At 41.3% G+C, this 21,968-nt stretch overlaps 1 protein-coding gene across 2 annotated transcripts; it reads left to right on the forward strand.

Annotated features, from left to right (window-relative positions):
- The first annotated feature begins 170 nt into the window (after positions 1-170).
- On the forward strand, positions 171-21,104 carry mrps9 (mitochondrial ribosomal protein S9). Of its 2 annotated transcripts, none has more exons than XM_004562600.6 (11): positions 171-320; positions 642-827; positions 7,811-7,873; positions 9,197-9,227; positions 9,315-9,394; positions 15,952-16,037; positions 16,128-16,203; positions 16,289-16,457; positions 17,974-18,082; positions 18,835-19,004; positions 20,718-21,104. In XM_004562600.6, exons 1-11 carry the CDS (start codon positions 234-236, stop codon positions 20,807-20,809), a joined length of 1,149 nt encoding a protein of 382 aa, XP_004562657.3. In that variant the 5' UTR covers positions 171-233; the 3' UTR covers positions 20,810-21,104. The 2 variants fall into 2 exon arrangements, with proteins under 2 accessions (XP_004562657.3, XP_076736409.1); XM_076880294.1 differs by lacking the exon at positions 171-320 and adding an exon at positions 373-536.
- The last annotated feature ends 864 nt before the right edge of the window (positions 21,105-21,968 follow it).

The following is a 21,968-nucleotide window of genomic DNA, read 5'->3' on the forward strand; positions in this document are numbered from 1 at the left end:
CAGCAACATTCATCTACATACATAAATCAGGACATTGTTTTAAACAGAAAAGGGCTGCAAAGAAACTAAAACAAACTCCTGATTTTAGAATTTACACTTCTAATAACGTTGTTGTTGTTGTTGTTGTTGTTTTATTAAGCGGACAGAGTTTATTTTATTTTATTTTTACGGATTACCGCACGTGTTTCTGACGTAGACAACTTCCGCCTCGGACGTCACCGCTGTCAGCAAAGATGGCGGCGTCCTGTGTGCGGACCGTGGGCTCGTTTCTGGGGAAATGTATGACATGCAGCTCGAGTATAAACACAGTCGCCACGCAGGTAAGCCAACAGGTAGAATTAACGTAGCGTGTGACATTTTAACGCGTTATTTCACCTTTAACGCACGCGAATATGTTTAAATAAAGGACGAAACTTCCTCGTCCTTGAGTTAGCGGCTTCTAGCAGGGTTTGTTAGCCAAATCTCCGCTGACGGATATTTAAATTAAGAACCTGTCACCACGTCTGTAGTTTCATGAATGTGCCACAGTCGTTGAGGTGCTTTATGTCAGTTTACTGAGCTCTTAACTGTAATTCGGCTGTGTTATCGAGCTGCCCTGGATATTTGTCTGACAATAATGGCTCTTTTCCCCCCGTCCCCAGGTGCTGCTGAGCAGGCAGGTATGTGTGAGCTCTGCCCTGTGCAGGAAGAACCTGGCGGCCGCTGGACCGGAGAAGTTCACCCTGGAGTACATCCAAAAGCAGGTGGAGGAGTACGAAATCGGGAAACGCCACCTGGCCAACATGATGGGAGAAGATCCCGAGAACTTCACCCAGGAGGACATCGATGTAAGTTCGCTTTAATTAGAAAGAATTTGGCAGCAGCTTCTAAAGCATCACACATAGGCAGGATGCTTTATGTGGGAAATAAAGGATAAAAAGACGAGAACGGCGAGGTTTTCATGTGATTTTTTTTGCACCATTTTAAGCTGTACATGACATAGTTGGGGATTTTCAGCACTTCTTTAGTGAGTCTTGAGTACTTGACAGTGGTGTTTGCAAAGGTATCTGCAATTGATGTAGGTCAGGAGCTGGCCTGGGCAGGGGTCACTTAATTTTGGCACTTGCGAAAAGAAAATATAGAAATATAACTGCAAATCAACAGAAAGCTGGCGTGAGTGAGTGATCTCATCTGGCTTGGAGTGTGAAAGTGATGTTTGTGTAGTATCTGAAATCTGCCCCAGCACTCTCCTTTCTTGTCTTTTCTCCTGCTACTGGGAAACGCAGGTGACCCTAGACTAGGGCTGCCACAAACAATTATTTTGATAGTCGACTAGTCACGGATTATTTTTGCGATTAGTCGACTAATCAGATCATGCATCCATTGGACGTAAAACGTACAGCTTATTGCATCAGCATGTGTCTGCTCTTATATAACTATCATTAGCTTAAAGCTTGAAGTGTTTAAGGTATGTGCTAACTAAAAATAAAGAGCAGATGATAGTTTATTAAGCTTTTATAGAAATTTGCAGATTGTCTCGGTGGAGTTTAATAAACTCAGCCGTCTGCTCCTTGCTATCTAAAATATAACAGGACACCGGAGTATGTTCTCGACCATCTCACACTTCTGATGATCAGTTGTCTGTTTGACGTTTATTCAGCTGTGTAAAAACTATAACTTTAATCTCAGCCAAACTGATTTACTCAGGAACAAAACAAAAAACTGAAAGAAATCAAACAATAACATTTTTAAGTTATCTAAGTGACTTATATATCATGTTTAACCTGAGTAGTGAAAGACAGCGGTGGGTTTGAAAACGATTTGCTGGGAGTCCGGTGTTTTTCGCAGCTCTAGTGAGCCTTGCTATCAAGCTATCAAGCTAGTGGGTAACAGACGTCTCTGAAAATATGTGGTGTCTTGATAAACTGAGCAGATATTTGAAGTTTACACAGCTACATTCTCGCCTGAAAATATATTAAACGTTTATTTTGTGACCCAGAAAGAATAATAAGAGTAATATTAAAACTAGCTAGCTGCTGCCATTGTTGGAAACTGAGCAGGGCCGCGCTATGAATTCTGGGATAGCTGGGCCACGAAGGATACACTCGACCCATCCTTCAAATCTGGGGAAAAGGAGGGCGCATTTTTCGGCTGCATTTGGAGGAGTCTTCGAATTTGGACGTAATCGGCCTACAAATGCGGCCTCAGGAGGATGCGGCCCTGAATTTGGACACAGCTACAATACCGGACACTGCTTCTTCTTCTTTGGGGTTTAACGGCAGCTGGCATCCTTGTACATGCAGTGCTGCCATCTTCTGTTTCAGTCCGTTATTACACAATTAAATCCTACTACTTATTCCTGCATCTTTCTTACAAAGCTTCAAACTAGAGCAGGGCGATATAACCAAAAATATTTATCACGATATACATTTGAAAATTTGCGATAACGATATAACTGACGATATAATTGACACTAGACAAAATACTTCACAACTCCACAACTTCATTAGTGCAAAAAACCCCATCAATGTATTTTCACTTAAACAAGCAGCTGTTTTTTTATGTGCATTAAAGTTATATAAAAATGTAACGGTGCAAATTCCTTGCTGACAGTTTAACCAAAAGGCATTTCCAGTGGAAACTGGCCGACATATCCTCAGCATAACCATGTTTAATATCCACAAAATTTAAAAAGAGGTTATACACACACAATACGGTAATATTAGGCGCCTGCCTACGATAGCCGTAATGCTCCGACAATCCATCAAGCGGTGCGGTTTTGTAGCTTAGCAAAGTCGTACTGAAACATTTGACAGATTTTCGAGCGCCGTGTACGACATAAAATCGTTTCGAGGGAAGTAAACACAACCAGAATTCATACATAAGGCACACGGGATTATAAGGGGCACTGTCGATTTTCAGAAAAATCAAAGGATTGATTTTAAGTGTGCCGTAGTTTCCAAACAACACGGTAATAACGACGGCCCGCTAGCATGCGCTATCAAAAATAGTGCTTTGTTGTGTATCTGACGGACGAAAGCTAAACCAGTTCCACACCACTGAAGTTGCAGCATTTTTACAAACCAATTCTGGTTCATCCGTTTCATTCAACGATCCACTTTCGCTCTTTTCATTCTGCGTCGCCGCCATGTGTGTATGTAAACAAAGGCACTGCGCATGCACGTTTTACCCATATTCTATCGCAATATTTCATTTTCCTATCGTTGCCCAAAATTACACCAGTATTACCGTGAACGGTATGATATAGCCCAGCCCTACTTCAAACGACGCGTCGACTATTAAATTAGTTGTCTCCGATTTTGATAGTCAACGTAGTCGTGACTAGTCGACTAATCGTGGCAGCCCTACCCTAGACAAAAGGCTAATCCTCACATCTAAGATTACAACAACCACCCTGCAGCCACACTTACTGCTGAACTACACACCTGCTGATGTCTCCTCGTGCTCTGTGTTTCCTGCTGCCATCTTCAACAGCCAGTCTTTTAACCTTTTTACACCCAGTTTTAAATGAGCGTAATGCCATCTCGTTTTGGGCAAAACTGCAGTCTTAGACCCAGATCTTTGCTTACCGTCCATCTGACATTTTCTTTCACTAAAAAGTGTCTAATCCCATTTGGATATGTGATCCCAGCTAATGAAGCGATTGAGTTTAAGGGACTGTACGTATGGCATTTGCTGACGTTCACTATATTAAATTGTGGAGTCTGTTTATTTTTTCCCACCTCTCTAGACATTAAAACCTCCAGATCCACTGAGCAGATGACATATTTATATCACATCTCAGTCAAATGCTCAGAAAGCCACTAAATGTGGATTAATACGCCACTAAAAAAAGTCCCAAACAAACTGTGGTTGACTCCTGTTTGTTTGAATTTCCTTTTTAGGAACATTTCTGTAAATTAAAAACAATAAATTTTGGAGTCTTTAGCAGTGAACAGTGAGCTGTAAATCTCTGAAATGCTGAGTTTGTGCGGCAGTGTAGATTCCTACTGTAGCATGGTGGCTTTGAATCCACCGTAGGCCATCTTTGGTATGTCGTTCCCCCTCACACCATCCTATCTGGCATTGCAGGCAGAAGTTTGATGCGTTTAAAGCCTCCACTCTTTGTCAGCATCATTAGCGTCGTTTGGCTCCACGTGCAGCAGGCAGGTGTGGCCGCGTCTGTCTAATCCACTGCATCATTGCTATTAGCAACGCCCTTAAATGCACCCAAAGCTTGTTTGTGATTTTTCTTTTTTTTGGCAATACATTAGCCCTCACTGCTCTAACCATTTAGCTCGATTTCCCACCCGTCCCTCGTCCAGTCCCCAGTGCCCCTCACAAATAATGAAGTGAGCTGTTTGCGCCAGGCTGTGAAAGCCGAAGCGACGGCCAGCAGCCTGGACTTGGATGCGTGGAGGGAAAGAGGAAAATTTGGGAGGACTGCAGAGGTGCATAGTGGGGCACCTGAGAAATCCCTGCGCTCCAGTTTGGAGTCCAGACTCTTCAGGTGTGACGGTGATAAAGACCCAGGGAAAATCAAAAGGATGTTTGCAGCCAGGAGGAGGAATTAATACAGAGCGCAGACCCAGAAAGGCCCAAAAAATCTCAGATTTTTTTTATTTATTTGGGTTTTTTTCTCTTTTCTGGGACTCTGGTGACTTTTTGAGCCAAATTTACTTGCAAGTAAACGAGCACTGAAACAGTTAGACAATATTTAATAGATTAATCATAAATAAATGAAACATTTTTAGGGAACTGTTTATAAAGTGCTTAGAACATTATCAGGTTAAACAAAGGCGAATAAAAGATGATTTCTGATTTTAGAGGTAATAAGGAGGCTGAAAAAAGTGTCACTAACTGCAGTTCCTCTAATGGCCACGAGGCTGCTTCCGATAGTGGGTCAATCCCCACATCATGTTAAAATTTCCAACTAGGCTAGCTTCTCCCTTCATAGCAACTGTATAACTCATACATATGAATACAGATAAAGCTTAACTGCCATTAAAAAAAAAAAACATTCATGAAGTTTGTGCTTTAGTTTTGGTCGCGTTCTTGTTAGCGATGATCACAATTTTTGAATATTCAGTCATTAAATTATATATAAATTGTCCATGCAGCTATTTATGATCTTGAAGCTCATAGTTTGCTTGTTTTTAACTGGTTCCTGCTAAGATGTAACACACTGCTACAACCAAAAGGCGGCAGTAGTGTACCTACAAGCTGTTACCGGTAAGAACTGAAAAACAAAAATAAAAGTATGTACCAGTTAGAGATTATCTGCTACTGTACAAACTATATTTGAAAAAATAAAGGGAAATTGGGTCTACCATAGGCAGTAGGATTCCATCTTTTATATACAGTCTCTGGTCTTTAGTCTTTAGAAGCTGGAACTTGAAAAAATTTGTCTTATTTAGCTAAACTGATTTTTGAAAAAATTATACATTTGAGTACATTTGTGGCATCTCATGCAGCTGTGATAGTGTTAGTCGAGTAAACCTATATTAAACTGGCTGCATTGGGGGGGAATCCAGCACAGGACCCTCCCAGAACTGGAAGGCTGCTGAGTGCAAATATAATAGTTAAATATGAATTTCTGTCTTTGTATTTTTTTATCACAATTAATTGCTGTATTATTAGAAACTGGTTTCATGTAACAGACAACTTGACTCCATTCAGTTGTCAAGTCGGCTGTTATGGCAACTTTTACGGCAGGTTTCAGCAAGTGTTGAATTGTTTGACAATCTCAATAACTGAAGTGAGACAACTTTATCTTATTGGATAAACAGATACTGGCAAAGTCTAACTTTGAGAACATTATTTGCAGTACCTTACTTTCCGCACTATAAGGCGCACTTAAAATCCTTTAATTTTCTCAAAATCGACGGTGCCCTTTATAATCCGGTGCGCCTTAAGTATGAATTCTGGTTGTGCTTGCTGACCTCGAACTGATTTTATGTGGTACACAGCGCTCAAAAATCAGTCAGAAATGTTTTAGTACGACTTTGGTAAGCTATGAAGCCGCACTGCTTGATGGATTGTTGGAGCATTATGGCTATTGTAGTCAGGAGCCTGGCAGAGTAATCTGGGTCAAAAAACCGTCCTCTTCAGGTCCCGTTGCTGCTTTACCAGGTGTAACAATTAAGTTTAACATCCATGAAAACAGAATTTATGAAATTCAACAGAGTTAGAAGTTAGCAGGAAGTTAGCTCGCTAGCTTCTACCTAAACATGATATAGCATGTTCTGACTGAGAGATATCTGAAAGAATTCAAACTTACAGCTCTGCCATCACTTCCAACATAAATGAAGACAGAAAACTGAACAGCAGTGACTTTTTTAGGGTTGCTGAAGTTGGGCTAGCTGGTATATAATGATGTGCTATGCCATCGCTAGCGACACAGCTACGTTAGCATAACATAAACACAGTCAAGCTGGAGGACGAATGCTAACCTTTTTCCACTCAATAAAAGTCAACGGGAGACCTCACCAAATGCAATCGCATGGCAGGATGCTGTAAACAGACCAAACTTCAGTCAGGAGAACAACTGAGATAATCCATCCACAATATGAGGTTAGTCATTAATATACTGCAACAACATGGGAATAGAGCAGCTGTGAGAGAATTCAGCATTGGTGAATCAATGGCACAGAGGTGGAGGAAGCAAGAAGAAAAGGTTGACTAAAGTGTGACGTATCTGACTGTTTTGTTTCACTTAATGCGCCTTGTAATCCGGTGCGCATTGTGAATGAAAACAGACCGTTCATTGACAGTGCGCCTTATGGTCGTGAAATACGGTATATATTATTGCAATACTCGAAATATTACAAAATGTTAAAAAATCTCACAGATATTGAATCGTGCAGTGAATTTGTGAAGTTTTGAATCTTCACTCGTGGTTTTGTAGGTTTAAAATAACTCTGTTCATCTTCGTCTTTGATCTTTTCCTCCACTACTGTCTGTCCTGTTGCAGCTTCCTATTTCACCATGAAGTAAAAAAAAATATCTTTGTGCGCTGTGGCTCTGCTAAGTCGTCTTTTCCCCTCTGTCACTCCGTCTTTCCCCCCTCGGGGAGCTCTTCCACATCTCTGTCAACTCTCTGGGGACACACAGGTGCGTCTTCATCTGTTCCTCGTCTTTCCCTTTTCCTCCTCCTTTTATTTTTTTTTCCTACCCTTTAACTTCTCCTCACTTGTCTTCCTCTTCCTGCCTCTCACAGCTTTAGCACAGACATTTCCCTCGACCGGCCCCCTTTTTTCTTCCTACTTTTCCGTCGTTTTGACAACCTTAAAGGCAGCAACCTGCTCTCTCCCCGCAGCACCTGCTGCCTCGCTAATTGAACCGACAGAGAGAGCAGGACAGGAGGAAGAGTGCAGAGATGGTGGGATGAAGAGGGAGAGAGATGAGCAGGCTGTCTTGATGAGGGGCCTTTCTTCCCTCACACACACATTTCCAATGCCATCTGTAGCCCTGCTAATAACACACACAGCAGAGGATGAACTCGGAGTGAACTGTTAGACATCCACAGTGTCCTCTGTTCGCTGTCAACAAAGCCTAAACTTGTGCCTTTTCATGCTTGTTTTCTCCTCTAACTACACACACACACACACACACACACACACACACACACACACACACACACACACCTTGCTCGCCTTTCCTTGAACCCGCAAGCAGCTTGCACCTCTTACTCTGTCACTTTGTTGGTGTGACCTCTGTTGTGTGGACATGTCAGCGTTGTCATAATGTGCCATCATCTCTCAAACTGCCATCTCCTTTTATTTATTTATTTATGTATTTGTTTGTTTGTTTCTCTGTCTTTCGCCCACAGAGAAGCATCACGTACCTTTTTCCCTCCGGCCTGTTTGAGAAGACAGCTCGGCCGCTCATGAAGGTAAGACTGCACGGTTTAATTTACTTGTTGGTTAAGCGTTTCTCTTTTTTCCCCTATTTACTTCCATTAACCTGTCGTGGCAACACCTTTTAAATTAGGCTATTGCTTCAAGGCTTTTTCACATTGTCAGGAATCTCTGTTTAAACAAAACAAAAGACAAAAATTGAATTTTACAAAATGATAAAATGCTCTGGTGAAAATTCTCATCTTTGTGTTGTTTGGGTCGGTTTCAACCCATTTATAATATGAGACTATAAAACAATAATCAGTGCCAAAACTGAAATCATAAACACACTGTGAGGTCACTAACACTGTCAGAGAGAAGTTAGGGGTTTCCCTCTTTACCTGTTTGTCTCCTTCCCTGAACAAACAGCCCCCTTTATCCCCACTGCTCCAATCTAAACGTCCACATGAAAAGGTACAGACATGTGCAGACCAACTCGGTTTAGTCGCTAGCTTTCACAGTACACATCTCCAGTTTGTAGCATGCAAAAATAAGCAGATTTACAATAAGCCAAGCTGTGGTTCATCATATCTGGACACAAAACATTAATATGGATGAGCCAGTTTCTGTGGAGGACGACGATGTAGATGATCAACCAGTGGACACAGATACGTCTGATTTTCTTTACCATCTATGATCTTGGACAAGAACTTCTCAGGAGGACACGTTCCATGGTGGGCACAATAAAAAGAAAAACAAAAATAAAATCTGAACTGGGACAGGGCTCCACTTTCTTCAAAACCAGTTTTTGTAGACGCCAGCATTGTTGTTTCATATTGTCCCAATTTTTTTTTTTTGCCCTTTTCTTAAAGGAAATATGTAGTTGAAATATTAAAATAGAAAAGAACAAATGAAACAAATTTAGTTTAGAGATGGTCTGTTCAATTTACCTGTTTTTTTTTTTTTGTTTTTGTCCTTTTTTTAAAGATTGAAAGGGATGTAAAAAACAAACAAAAGAAGCTTAGTGCTGAGTAATTTCTCTAATGTTGGTGGGTCTACAGTGGAAACACAAGCAGCAGTTTGATGGAACGCATCAGTTCTGGTGCTTTTATGATGAAATGTCCTTGATCTTTTCAGTTTGACCTCAGGTAGGTTGGTAAATTGTCTCGTTCACTGTGGTCACCAGTATAAATATAAACATCACAAGCACAGGTACTTGTCTGGTACATCAGTGAGTTTGAGGGGTAAACAGAAGCAAAAGATGGTTCCTGAGTAGAGCTCAGGAGTGGTGGCTTTTAAAGCTCTACACATCACCAGTTGTTTGATTTTATTTATTTGGGTTTTTTTTTTTACTGAAAAAAATCTGTTTTTATTTCCAGCATCCTGATGAAATCTTTCCCAAGCAAAGAGGTATGTAAATCTGCTCCTGAATGCATTTTTTATTCATTTTTTTTAACTGAGGGTTTCCAGAGCTGATTCATTTTCCTCTCCATAAAGCTGTCCAGTGGGGAGCAGACGGGCGGCCCTTTCACTTCCTGTTTTACACTGGCAAGCAGTCCTACTACTCCCTCATGCATGTGAGTACGGCAGTACAGCTGGAGCAGCGAGCAGCGCTGTCAGTTAAACCTTCATCCCCCTCAAATCCCCAGCTCTTCCTCACCTGCTCCCTCCCTGCTTCCCGCACCCTCGGGTCATATCCTATTCAGACAGAGTGAGTTGAAAGAAGACGGTGCCGTTCCCTGGAGGAGCAGCGAAGTCAGATCCTCTTTTCCACGCAGCGGTGTGAGGGAAGAGGTGGGAGAATAGAGGGAGGTGAGGCGAGCAGGAGGTCAGAGGTAGTCCAGCTTAACATGCGAATCTCAGGGGGGAACCTGCTGCAGAGATGGAGGCTTATTTTCACCTGTTTGGATTCATGTTGAACCTTTTGAGGTCATCTTTCATCTGTCATACCGAAGGTTTATCTGTGTACCATGAATTTACAAAACATAGTACCAACAGTAGTTTTTATTTATGTTTTTATGGCATATCCTTGAGTCTGTTTCTGTACTTACAGTCTGAGGTCAGGACTAACCCACAATCTGCTGCACGACTTCCTGTTCTTCTTGTAGCTGAAGATATTTTTTATAGCCCTGCATGAATGTAATTTTTTTAGCTGGTTTTCAAACTGCAGCAAAAGGTTGTTTTTGTAATATAGGCTGCATGTCACTAAGAGATGTAGTTTCATAGCTCACATTTAAATGCAGTTCTTGTCAGCTGATGTAGTTGTTGGAAAACACTATGAACTTAAGTATTTATAGTATATATATTATATTTATTTCCCTGCTTCAGCTGCCATCAGACAACTTCTTCCACCAAGGAAGTAAAGCTGTTACACTACACCAGATGCCACGTCATGTTATTCGCAAACTGTTATTTATGACTTGATTGGTTAGTTTTTCTTTTGTGTGGAACTGAAACCAGCGCGTTAAAACTGAAAATCTGGATGTAGCTTCCCAGTCTACGTCCACACATAAATGGCATTTTGGATCACTGAAAATTGAGCTTTGGAAAAACTCCGGCCAGGGTGCAGATTTTCAAAAAATTGTGCGCTCTGTTATTGTTTGTGGGCTTTTGATTGGCAAACATTTCTTCACGGTGAGGGTTGCATCATTACCTGTTGGTTTTGTACACTCTTGACCGTCCTTAATGTTTTGCTTTTTGACATAGACTGAGATATGTTTTCAAAATGAACACAGAAAAAACTTTTCTGGATGATTTTTTTTTTTTTAAATGATTTTTTAAATTCATCCAGCCCGAGGATTTATATCAGTCAACCATTTGGATTTTATGACTATAAAGCATTTGAATATGAAGGGTAGTTCCCGGATACTTTTAGGGGACCTTGTAAATCTTGTTAATATCACGCATTTAGTTTTGTCACTGTTTAAAACAAGTTTATGTGCAATAGCAGATTTCTAAAATTTATCAGAAGCCAGCTGCAGATTTGCAATGGTCAGATCAAGGGAAGAGACGGTGGCATATGAAATGGTGTCTTCTGCATAAAAAATTGCAGATGACAGAGATAATATTGTGTAAAGAATAAATAAAAGAGGTCCAAGAATGGATCCCTGTGGAATACCTAATCACCCAGCCCCCAAATCTCAGCAAACAAAACTAATGGAGGATTTTATTTTTGTTAGGGCTCTTGAAGACTTGTGAAGACTTTTAGCACAAAGGAATTCACAACACTGTGACAGTTTTGGGTTTGGTTGTTTTTTGCTTTGTTTTTTGGGGGGGTGTGTTGTACCTGAATATCCGTCTGTTGTGTAGGTATTCATTGGTCAATATTGGCATTTCGATAATAGTTTTGTACATCTTCAGCTTTTAATCTAAGCAGTGAGCATCACATGTCATTTTCCTCCAGTCTTAGTTATCAGGAATGGGACTTGCTAAGAACACGGACATTCCTGCTTCTGTTGCTCTCAGGCTGTGCACCGTGTGACAGAATAAAAGTACTAGAGCTTTTGTTGCATCTAACTTTCCCCCTCGGTGATTATTTTACATTTAAATACAGCTGAAATCACAGCACAGACAGCCATTATCTTTAATTCAAGTCTGGGGTGATTTCCTTACCTGATGTCGCAGTTATATAATCAGACACAAGCCCACCTGCAGAGGTTTATTGTTTAAGCTAATTACAGACTCTATTTTCTTCATGTGGAGATGTTTATCATCTCACCTCTTCAACTTGACATTGTGCGTTAGTTTGCCTCGTTGTTGCAAACTTAACAAATTTGCCACTGGGTTTTGCAACTTTTTATATCATTTTAGCAACTTTTCTTTAAATAAGCACATACACAGTCACAGGCTGGCTCACTGACCTTTAACATTGTGTTGTTCAGTCAGTCTGTCCGTGTAAACAGAAGGCAGTCGAGGCTCCAATCTTGGCACCCCAGTGCTGGCTTTCAGATCCTTAATCGTAACTCTTTCCCCCGTAAACACAACATTTGGTGACCTCCCTGCACCCTTAATGAGGAGTTTTGACACCTCATTATATCTCAATAAAGATTTGGTTTTCACACCATTAGAATAGGTTGAGTTTTTCCAAGGGTAGCTCCGTACTCCGTAAGCAGACACCACCCTCACTAACTTCTGATGCACCCGGGCATTTTGTTCTTTGAGCAGGCCTGAAATATGACAGAAACTGCTCAGTTCAGGCTTTCAGGGGGCACCAATTAGCACTTACATACATACTGATTCTCATTCCCCTCATCCTCTTCTGTCTGTGTCTGTGTACATGTGATGTTTGAGGGTGGCTTTGGGATCGGCTTAGCCTAAGCACCCAGACCTGCTCTCTGGGTGCTTACTAAACATACCAAACAGGACCTGTCTTCCTGTCTTAGGTTCATCTACTGCAAATCTCAGAGAGTTCGAATATCAGTGGTCACCAATAGTCAGACCAATATTTAAATTTGAAGTCAAGGTCAGAGGTCAAGTTTTCTGAAAATCATGTGAACACGGTGACTCCAGAAATGAAATATACAAACATTTCAAGCCTCTTAAAGTGAAGATGAACCGTATACTGGTGTTGAGACCACAAAAGAGGGAAAATTTAAAAACTACTACAACAGAAAGTAAACGCACATCAGCAGTATATCCAGACTCCACTAAGAAAAATAATTTCAGGGCATTTTTGTCCTGCAGTGCCGAGATCATTTGTATTAAAAATAGATCAAATGATGTGTTTGGCCTGTGTAATAGCAAAACAGCCGTTTGAGACAAAGATACAAACACAACAGAATTTTAAAACCCTTTTGATTGGAATAAACGGTGTAGTTTTATTTTTTTATGTCCAGGATTCGAGTCCCATCAAAGGTGTCTGGTTGTCAGGCTTTGTCCCGCTACGGGGAAGACCTCCTCCTCGGGGATTTGGAGGGAAGCAGGGCTGGGCGATGAAGAGGAGGATGAGTGGGGCAGATGAGCAGGCACACCGTTCACGCTTGTTCTTCTGTCTGATTGTATCTGCAACACAGAGAAGGAGAGAGAGAAGAGGGGGATGATATGTGAATATTTGTCCCCACACACACACACATCGTTTTGCCCTGCAGCTGTAATCTGCACCCCCTGCTGTGGGTTTAAATAGGTATGTCAGACATGTCTGTCTTTCCCATCCTTCCCATCCTTTGCCCTTTACCCATCGTCTCGCTGTCTCACAAGCCCCGGGAGCGTTGCCAGGAGGGGGCAGTGGCGTGTAAAGAAGCAGCCTTCGTGCTCGGCTGCTCTCCTCTCAGCCGGCGTGGCACATTAACCTGCTCGCTGCTCCGCTGAACCCTTTATGGCCACAACTCCAGGGAGGCCCGAGAACTCGCCTTCCTTTTCCACACGAAGACCGAATAAATGCTGGTAGTTAATGCCTCGTTCTCACGTAGCCGGAGCTCTGAACGTGCATTTGAAGAGCCTTTATTGACTGTCTGTCTCTGTAACAGCCTCAACTTAAATGTATCCAGATACTGGCCCACTACTCCGCCGCCACCTCCTTTCATCCCGCCAATCCATGCGAATTATTCCTCGCCATTGTAGGAGCCAGTGTTTGCACACGTGTAACTCAAGCTGCCTTCTCCTCTCGCCTTCTTTTTTTCTGATTTTTCTATTACTGTATTTTTTTTTCTTTTTGTAAAGAAAATTGGTTTTTCCTTGATGTTTGCTTGATTTTCTTTTTCTCTCCTCCTCCCGTACCCCTCTGTCGCTGGTCAGAGTGGCAGCGGATTAGGCACACTCTATCAAGAAGGAATTAAACAAACATCTGGTGAATAATTGACGGGGAAATGAGTTCTCACCCAGGCGCTGTGTGGCTAAGGTGGGGTGGGGGTGGGGACTGCCTCGGGGACGTGACCAGCATGCCCACCCTCTCCTCCTTCTCTTCCCCCGATCTTACCCTACCGTCTGTCTGCCTTTCTGTCTGTGTCCGTCGCCATGACACATTCTCCCCAGGTTACCCCCAGCGCGGCATTGATCCGCCGCTCAGCGAAACTCTAGTGTCGGGTATTTAACTCCAGATTTTTTTTGCTCCTTCCAGCTCTGCTTCAGTTGTGCAGCACAGTTGCCGAGGTCAATTTTACTACACAATACATGAGCAAATGCATCATGACATTACAAACTGACTGAAATTAAACTGTAAAGAAAACTAATAGAAAATTAGTAGAAAAATAGAAAAGAGTTTTTATCCTTTAAAAGTGTTTAGTTGTAATCTGCTTTTATTCTCATGATTTTTAGTTTTTTTTCCACTAAAGGCTGATATGAAGTTCTTTATTTTCAGTTTCTCAACAAGGCTGCAAAGAAATTAGCACCTTTTACACTAAAGTCTTGACCTGTCTGGGTCTTTAACTCTACGCTCACTGGTCAATTCATTAGTTACAGCTTCTTTGGAGAGGAAAAACCCAACAATTAAATGGCCCCAATATGAGCAAGAACCTGGCGACTGTGGGAAGGAAAAACTCCTAACAGAAGAGAAACTTCCAGCAGAACCAGGCTTGGGGAGACGCGGCCATCTGCTGCGACCAGTAGGGGTGACGAGAGTAAGACAGGACAAGAGACACACTGTGGAAGAGATTAATAATGACTAATGATTAAATGCAGAGAGGTGTATAAAGAAAATATCCTCCAAACCATTACACCAGCAGCAACCTGAACTATTGATATAAGGCAGGATGGATCCATGCTTTCATGTTGTTTGTACCAAATTCTGACCCTACCAACTGAAACTTGCAGAAGAAATCCTGATTCAGATCTGCAAAACGTCTATTGTCCAGTTTTGGTGAGCCTGTGTGAATTATAGCCTCAGTTTCCTGTTGTTAGCTGACAGGCGTGGTCCTGTGTGGTCTTCTGCTGCTGTTGAGATGCTCTTCTGCACACATTGGTTGTAACGAGTAGTTTCTTGAGTTACTGTTGCCTTCCTATCACATGGAAACCATCATTTTCAGCTGACCTCTGATGTCACCGGGACATTTTCTCTTTTTCAAACTATTTTTTTTGTAAACCCTGGAGAAGGTTGTGTGGGACAATCCTAACAGATCAGCAGTTTCTGAAATACTCAGACCAGCCCATCTGGCACATGTCTAAAGTCACTTAACAATGATTCAGTTTGACGCTGAGGTGTCTTAAACTTGCAACTCTGGTCACAGGAAGTAGTCTGTGTAGAAATCCATGTGAAAATGAGCCTCCAATTATGGCCTCAGTAAACTCTTTACTGATAAAGCTATGGTCTCAGTCTCTTGTTTGAAGACTTATTTAGTAGAGCATGAGGTTTATTTCATAAGCATAGAGTCAAAAAGAAGGATGAAGCTTCAGGGCGTCACTTGTGACGTTTAGGTTTAATTAAACAAGATGTTGACAAAGAAATCTGTACCTCATCCATCTTTTATTGTGCAGAAATGATCAGTAACTGTACACAGAACATTCAGACTTTGACTTTCATGCTTTCAATGAGTTAAATGAGCAAGATTGTGCCAAAAATCAGCAGCGGGCGATGTAGGTGTAAAAGCTGTTAGCAAAATAAAGAGCAGTGAATCAGTGCTTTATGATCATGTCACAATGATTTCTTTCTAAAGCACAAATCAACCCTCGTACACCCCTGCGCTGCCCTGCCAGAAGGTGCTGTGCGGATGCAGCCAATCAGCAAGGTTTAACCGTTCCTCTGTGGCCACAGAGAAGAGAGTCAGACAAGTGCTGTGGTTATTTTCATAATCCTTTTGGCGCTTTAGACTTTAACAGAAGGAAGAAAAACAGCTGCCTGAAGGAGGGGAAAAGACTTCCTGGGAATGAAAGTTACTTCCTAAACAGAAGAAAGGGCTTTTGGGCAGATCACTCCATTTCCATCACTCATTAGTTGTTCAGTCTATGAAATGGGTAAAATAGAAATGGAATGAAAACTGTTTCTCCTCTTCTGGTTAGAATACGGCTGAACTTTTTCTCGTTCTCGAGAGCTTTGGTTGGATTTTTAGGCCCCATGTCAGTGTTGATGTAGGGCTTAAATCTGACTGTGGAGGGCCAGGATGGGCAATGGAGAAAGATGTTCCCCTTAAAATCCCGTTTTCAACCCTGATTTGTGTTCAGTAAGATTTTTCTATAAGACTGAGGAAAGCTTTTGTTGTTTTAGGATCTTTATGGCAAAATCCTGAAAATCGAGAAGCACCAAGACCGTCTGAGGGCCAAAGGACTTTTCTCCCAGGATGCCCAGCTGATGTAAGAGGAGGAAGAGTCCACAATCAAAAGTCTTTAAAGCGGTTTTGGCAATTTGTTTTTTTATTTCGCATCTCTTCCTGTTTCCATTAGCTCTCTCGGCCCAAGCCGGTGGCTGACAAAGGAGGAGCTGGAACTGTTACTAGTGGAGACCATCTCTACTCATGATGTAGGTTTTATGCTTTTTGTCGTCCTATTTTGCACCTCTTTTGTGTCCAAGAGTTTGATTTGCATTTTTGTGCATTTGTCTTCAGTACGACCGTTTTATCAAGCTAATGGAGCACATGCTTTGCATGCCGTACAGCAGCACGGAGGAGGAGTTCGTTCAGCGATACCGTCGGCTGCTGGAGGCTCAGTCCTTGAAGCAATTGGTGCCACTGCTGGAGAAGGATGAAAATGGTGTGGCCTTCAGCACCGCGGAGGGTAGGTTCACAACAGCGATGTGTTTCTCAGAAGTCTCAGAAGTTTTGAAAATCGACCAAAAAAACAGTTTAACACAGAAAAGGAACCTCTCAGTTTAAGGCACGTTTGGTTGATTTCACCCTGGTATGTCCCTTTTAATGTGGCTTTTTGGGATCTGTACATGTGTACTAGAGGTCAGCATGCATATTCTGTATAGAAATAATGGCCACCCTCACCACCTGTTGTTTTCTTGTCATAGTGGAGCCAGATGACCAGGCACAGCCATCACAAATGGATAAATTAGCAAGACCAAAACTGTTTTTGTAGCAAGACGTAAACACGTTAATCTGTGGCAGTCTGTGGAGATTCAGTTTTTGGTATTTCTGTCTTGGCTAAAACTCTGATAATGTGACAGTGTGAGCAGATTTAGCCAGGCTTAAAAACAAATGCAAATAATTTCATTGCACAGTTTTTGTGGAATTCAGAGTATTTGGGGGAAATTTAAAAAAAAAACAAAAAAAAAACCAGCATGATTTTATTGTGCTGAGCAAAGGTCTTGAGCCCCTCCTCAGTTTTTTATATTTTGCTTCCAAAGAGCCAGACTAGTGTTTTTTAAGTGCTCTTAAGCATTAGTTCTCCAGGCTCTCTGAAGATTCATTCAAACATTAAAAAAAGCTCTAGCTAAAGGGATGAACCAGTGTTGTTAAATTGTATCTTTAGGCACTTTTTTTTATTAGCAGCCTGTCACAAAAACACACAATTTGTACCCTTTTCTTTTGTTTAATCTCTGAAAAATTCCAAAGATAACACAGTTTAAGATTAAATAGTATCATTACACCAAAAAGGGGATTCTCAAACAGCTGTTAGCTAAAAACTTGGCATATCTCAGCATGGTGTGCAGGGTGTTCTTAAAAAAATCAAGGACACTGAACAATTGGAGGACAAAAGAAGTTTCTGGTCTAAAAAACTATTAGTAGATGAAATGTATCATGTCGAGTTGATGAGTATTAAGAATCAGAAAATAATCCAGCAAAGACCTGACACAGAACTTGAGAGATGCATCTGGACCTTCAGCTCATCATCTACTGCCATTCTTAAGGAAGGGAAACGGGGAGATAGGGCTGAGGCATCCCATATTACACAAGAATTGGACTAGAAATCAGTGAAAATGGGTCTGATGGAATTGTTTGGTTCAAAACATCATCAGTATGTACGGAGCAGGTCAGGAGAGAGACCACTGTAAGTGTCTACATCAAATAATCATCAGTCTGACACTCCTGGGTATCAATTCCTTCTAATGTCTGATTGAGCCCATCAATGAGGGTAATTTCTGCTGAATTATCATGCTTCATGCCTCCCTCGCCTAAACAAAGTGTTTTGTTTTCTTGCTACATGCGAGACCAGGTAACTTCCTCCATTCCCAGTCATTTCTGGGATGATTTGGAAGGTTAAAAAAGGTAACCTTTGTAGTAAACTTGCAAACATGACACTCGTGTCTGAAGTAAAAAACCAGACTGTGTTTCATTGTCATTCTCAGGTCGGAGGAAGACATCAGACTCATCAGTGATCCTGCGGGACTGCGGCTCAGGACACATTACCGTCAACGGCCAGGACTACCTCCAATACTTCCCCGTGCTGCAGGACAGGTGAGGAGAGCAGCACGAAGGTTTCCACTCTGAGCAAATAAGCCTTTCCACCTCACAGCCTCTGCACTGCTTCATTCACAGATACCGTTTTCCTTAAAATGCAAGACGCGATGGGTTTTACTCTCCACCCTCCACCCCTACCTCTCCAAAAAAAAAAAAAAAAAATTAAAAAGCAGCTTTTTCACTCTTCACAGCATCGCCTCGTTTTTTATTTATCTCCTTGTAGTAAGTTAATTACACAGTTGAGTGATTGTGTGTGTGTGTGTGTGTGTGTGTGTGTGTGTGTGTGTGTGTGTGTGTGTGTGTGTGTGTGTGAGAGAGAGAATGTCCAGAGCTGGTGTTGTCACGCAGTGTGAGGACGGGGCTGTAATTGGAGCAGAGAGGTGACAATTGACTTTGTCAGCAGCTATGGGCCATTCAGCCTAAGACGCCATCCAGAACACAGACACTTTCTTTTTCTCACTCACACACACACACACACACTCTTATCCTCTTCCTGCTGAGTCAGAAGTTACTCTGTTATATGTGGTGGTGAGATTGTAAAAGAAGGCATTTCACAGCGCCGGGATCCTCTACGCTTGTCTGAAAAGTCACCCAACCAGACATTAAATTAGCTAAGCCTCCGCCGTTGATACCGCTATCTGTTAAATAGTGCACACTCCTGGTCTGCCCATTCAGCCACATTTCATTCTTTCACCTTATTATCTCTTGGTCATTTTCTCTTCTTCTTTTTTTTTAAAAATACCTCTCAGAGAGCAGCTGATGTTCCCGTTGCAGTTCATGGGCGTGCTGGGCCGCTTCAACTTGGAGTGTAAGGTGAGCGGTGGCGGCAGGTCGAGCCAGGCGGGGGCCCTGAGACTCGCCATTTCCCGTGCGCTGCTCAGCTTCCTGTCTGAGGGAGATGGGGAGGTGATGAGACAAGGTGGGTAGTTTTGCTTTGTTTTGTTTTGTTTGTATCTCCTACGGCAGCATCCTGTCTGAAAACTACTACCACTGATATACTTTTACAACTTGGGATTAAAAGAGTGCTCATTCACCAGCTTGTGCAGCTGGTTTTAAAAATCTTTGGTTGGATGGACATATCTAAGCGTGGTTTGCAGTGTGTCCTTAAAATATTTGAAGAACTGGACAAGACATGTAAAGCCTAAATAAACCGTATCTGAAAAGCATGTTCTTTAAGGTAGAGGGTCTAAAATCTCTGTCAGTAGATTACATATTACCTTTACTGGGTTCTGTTTTCCTAAGCATGGATTCGGGAAGTCTGGGGGTCTACTTGGGTCCCAGTCACGTAAAGTTTGTCGTCGGATGGTTAGTGCAAAGGTCCTGTTTGGTTTTTGTTACCGTGTAGACTTCTCCATAGAGAATTTACATTACACACTGACTTTAAAGCAGCATAACAGGAATGACTGCTTGGCCGTCGGGTCTGCAGCAGTCTGTTTGCAAACCTGAGGATAACCTAGGCTTTACCCCTCCCAATTAAGTGCACCGCCTTAGCTATGGCAGCTGCCATGTTTTAGTCAGCAAGGAGAGATCAACAATATTAAATTTAGACTGTACCCCATAAAGGCCACACCCGGTCGGCATGTTTCTACTGCTGTTTGTGTAAAAAGGGAAAACAAACAAACACATTTTGTAAACTGTAAATGAACATATTTGAATAATATCAACACTTAGCAATAAAAAACAGAGATGGTTACCCCGAGTCACTCAAGTCACCGTTCATCTGTAGCAAGAGTTCTCAGACAGCAAAGCAACTCTAGAAAATTTCCTGTTACTAAGCACAGCTGTATTTTGCCGTTGTTAGCCTCTGTTAGCTGATGCTAGTTTCACTGAGAACAAAGTTTCACTGAATTGCTGCATTCAGACACTTAGTTAATAAATTTTCATACTGTATGAGAGTTTGTCACAAGGAACTTGGGATTTTCAGGAGGCACGAGCCTAACATTAACTAGCATAATGTTAGCTTATAATCAGCTGTTGTTGTTTAGCCGGCTCGTTGTCACCAGGAACGGGAGGGTCACATGTCTAATCTGCTGACATTAAGTAATTGTGACAATAACGCAGAAAAGTGCCATCAGGTTTTGAATCTATCATGCAAGGAAGCATCTGATTGATAACATTTTTCAGCATGACAATGATCCCAAACACACTGGTAGTGCAGTAAAATCAGAGTTGTATAGAAAAACATACAGTGGAACACTATCAGTCATGAGTCGGACCTCATTATTGAAGCAGTGTAGGATCATGTTGACGGAGAACAGAACAAAGCACAGTATTTTCTCCAGAGTTTTCTTTCTTTTTTCTTTTCTTTTCTTTTCTCAGCTAACCTTTTTTATTAGCCAACTATAATAAAGTAAAGTTATTTAGTCTTGAATTTATTGTGTAGTTTTTATCACCTCTGGTTTTCCTGAGACCACAAAGCTCCGTGACAGCTGGTTGTTTGCTGCTGTGTTTTTTGTTACTTAAACGTTACCGTGATCTTCCCTACCATAAATATTTATGTCACTCTCCAGTCTCATAAGGACTACTTGTGTTATGACATGCATGTACTAATGAACTAATAGATACATAAAAATTTACTCATCTGCGCCTGTGTTCAGTTATATTTCATTCTTTTCATTTTTTTTTTCCACAGCTGGTCTGCTGACCCCCGACCCAAGAGTGAGGGAGAGGAAGAAGCCTGGACAGGAGGGAGCACGACGGAAATTCACCTGGAAGAAGCGCTGAGGGGCGGATCAGTTCCACCTGAGCTTGGATATGAAACATTCAAACTGATTTCTGACATCAGGGAAACTGCTTTATTTTCTCTCCAGAGGCGATGCCACTCTGTCCTCTTTAAGCTCTTGGTGCCAAGTGCTATGCTTTCTCACATGGTTTTCATGATGCACCTGCTGCAGGGAGCTCCTTCAGCCACCAGATGGAGACATGTTATAAGAAATTCATAGTTTGGACTGTTTATCTGTACATCAATTAATAAATTAAAGATTTTCTATAAAATATAAATAAAGGTTGTGATATTTTGGCTTGTTTTTTTTTTTTTAGTTTTTTTTTTTTAATACAATTTAAACAATTTTCCTTTTTTTTTTTTTTTTTTTTTTTTCAAATACCTTCTTAGGTAGTAGGTTAGGTACCTATGTTCACCATAGTGTGAGATTATTTTATAGTAAATGTTAAAGACTCGAGGCTAATTTTTGTTTTTTTTGTTTTTTTTAAAGGCAGGAGTAACGATTTTACGGCAAACTGTGCAGTTTTTGAAGCAAAACTAAGATTTTTTTTTAGATTGAATCAAGTCAACTGTGGTGATGTGTTTAAAAATTTTTATATAAACAAATCTAATCAAATTAATCAAATAAAATATGCTGCCAACAACCTGCAGTAGAACCAGATATGATTTTATTCCGCGTTTTACGTTTTATTTTGTCAAAATCCATGGCCTACATTACCCACAGTGCAACACTAACGCTCGGGCACTGCCTTCGTGGATTCGGAGCATCCGGGTGTTTTCGGGAGTGTATGCTAATAACGGTGAAATACAAATTCGCTTGGGGTGACTGTGGTGATTTCTACTAAGTAACGTTTTTTTATTAATAAATAAATTGACGAATTCGATAGTTTATCAATAGTTTAGTCTCTAGAGTGAAAAAACATATTGCTTTATCGACATATTGCCGATAAAGGTCAAAGGCAGAACCGGACGAACGTAGGCTTTTTTTCTGTTTTATTTCTGTTATTAAATAATATATATTTAATTTGATATATCCCTCACTTCAACCACTAGATGTCGCCAAAGTTTCACAAATGCCTGCCATGTGTGACCGTCTGTTGCTAATTATAACTTCATCTCATTATAAAATAACATCATTAATTAGTTAAAAGCTTATAAGTA

The sequence above is a fragment of the Maylandia zebra genome, linkage group LG23 (assembly GCF_041146795.1).
Source record: "Maylandia zebra isolate NMK-2024a linkage group LG23, Mzebra_GT3a, whole genome shotgun sequence".
Classification (NCBI taxonomy): domain Eukaryota; kingdom Metazoa; phylum Chordata; class Actinopteri; order Cichliformes; family Cichlidae; genus Maylandia; species Maylandia zebra.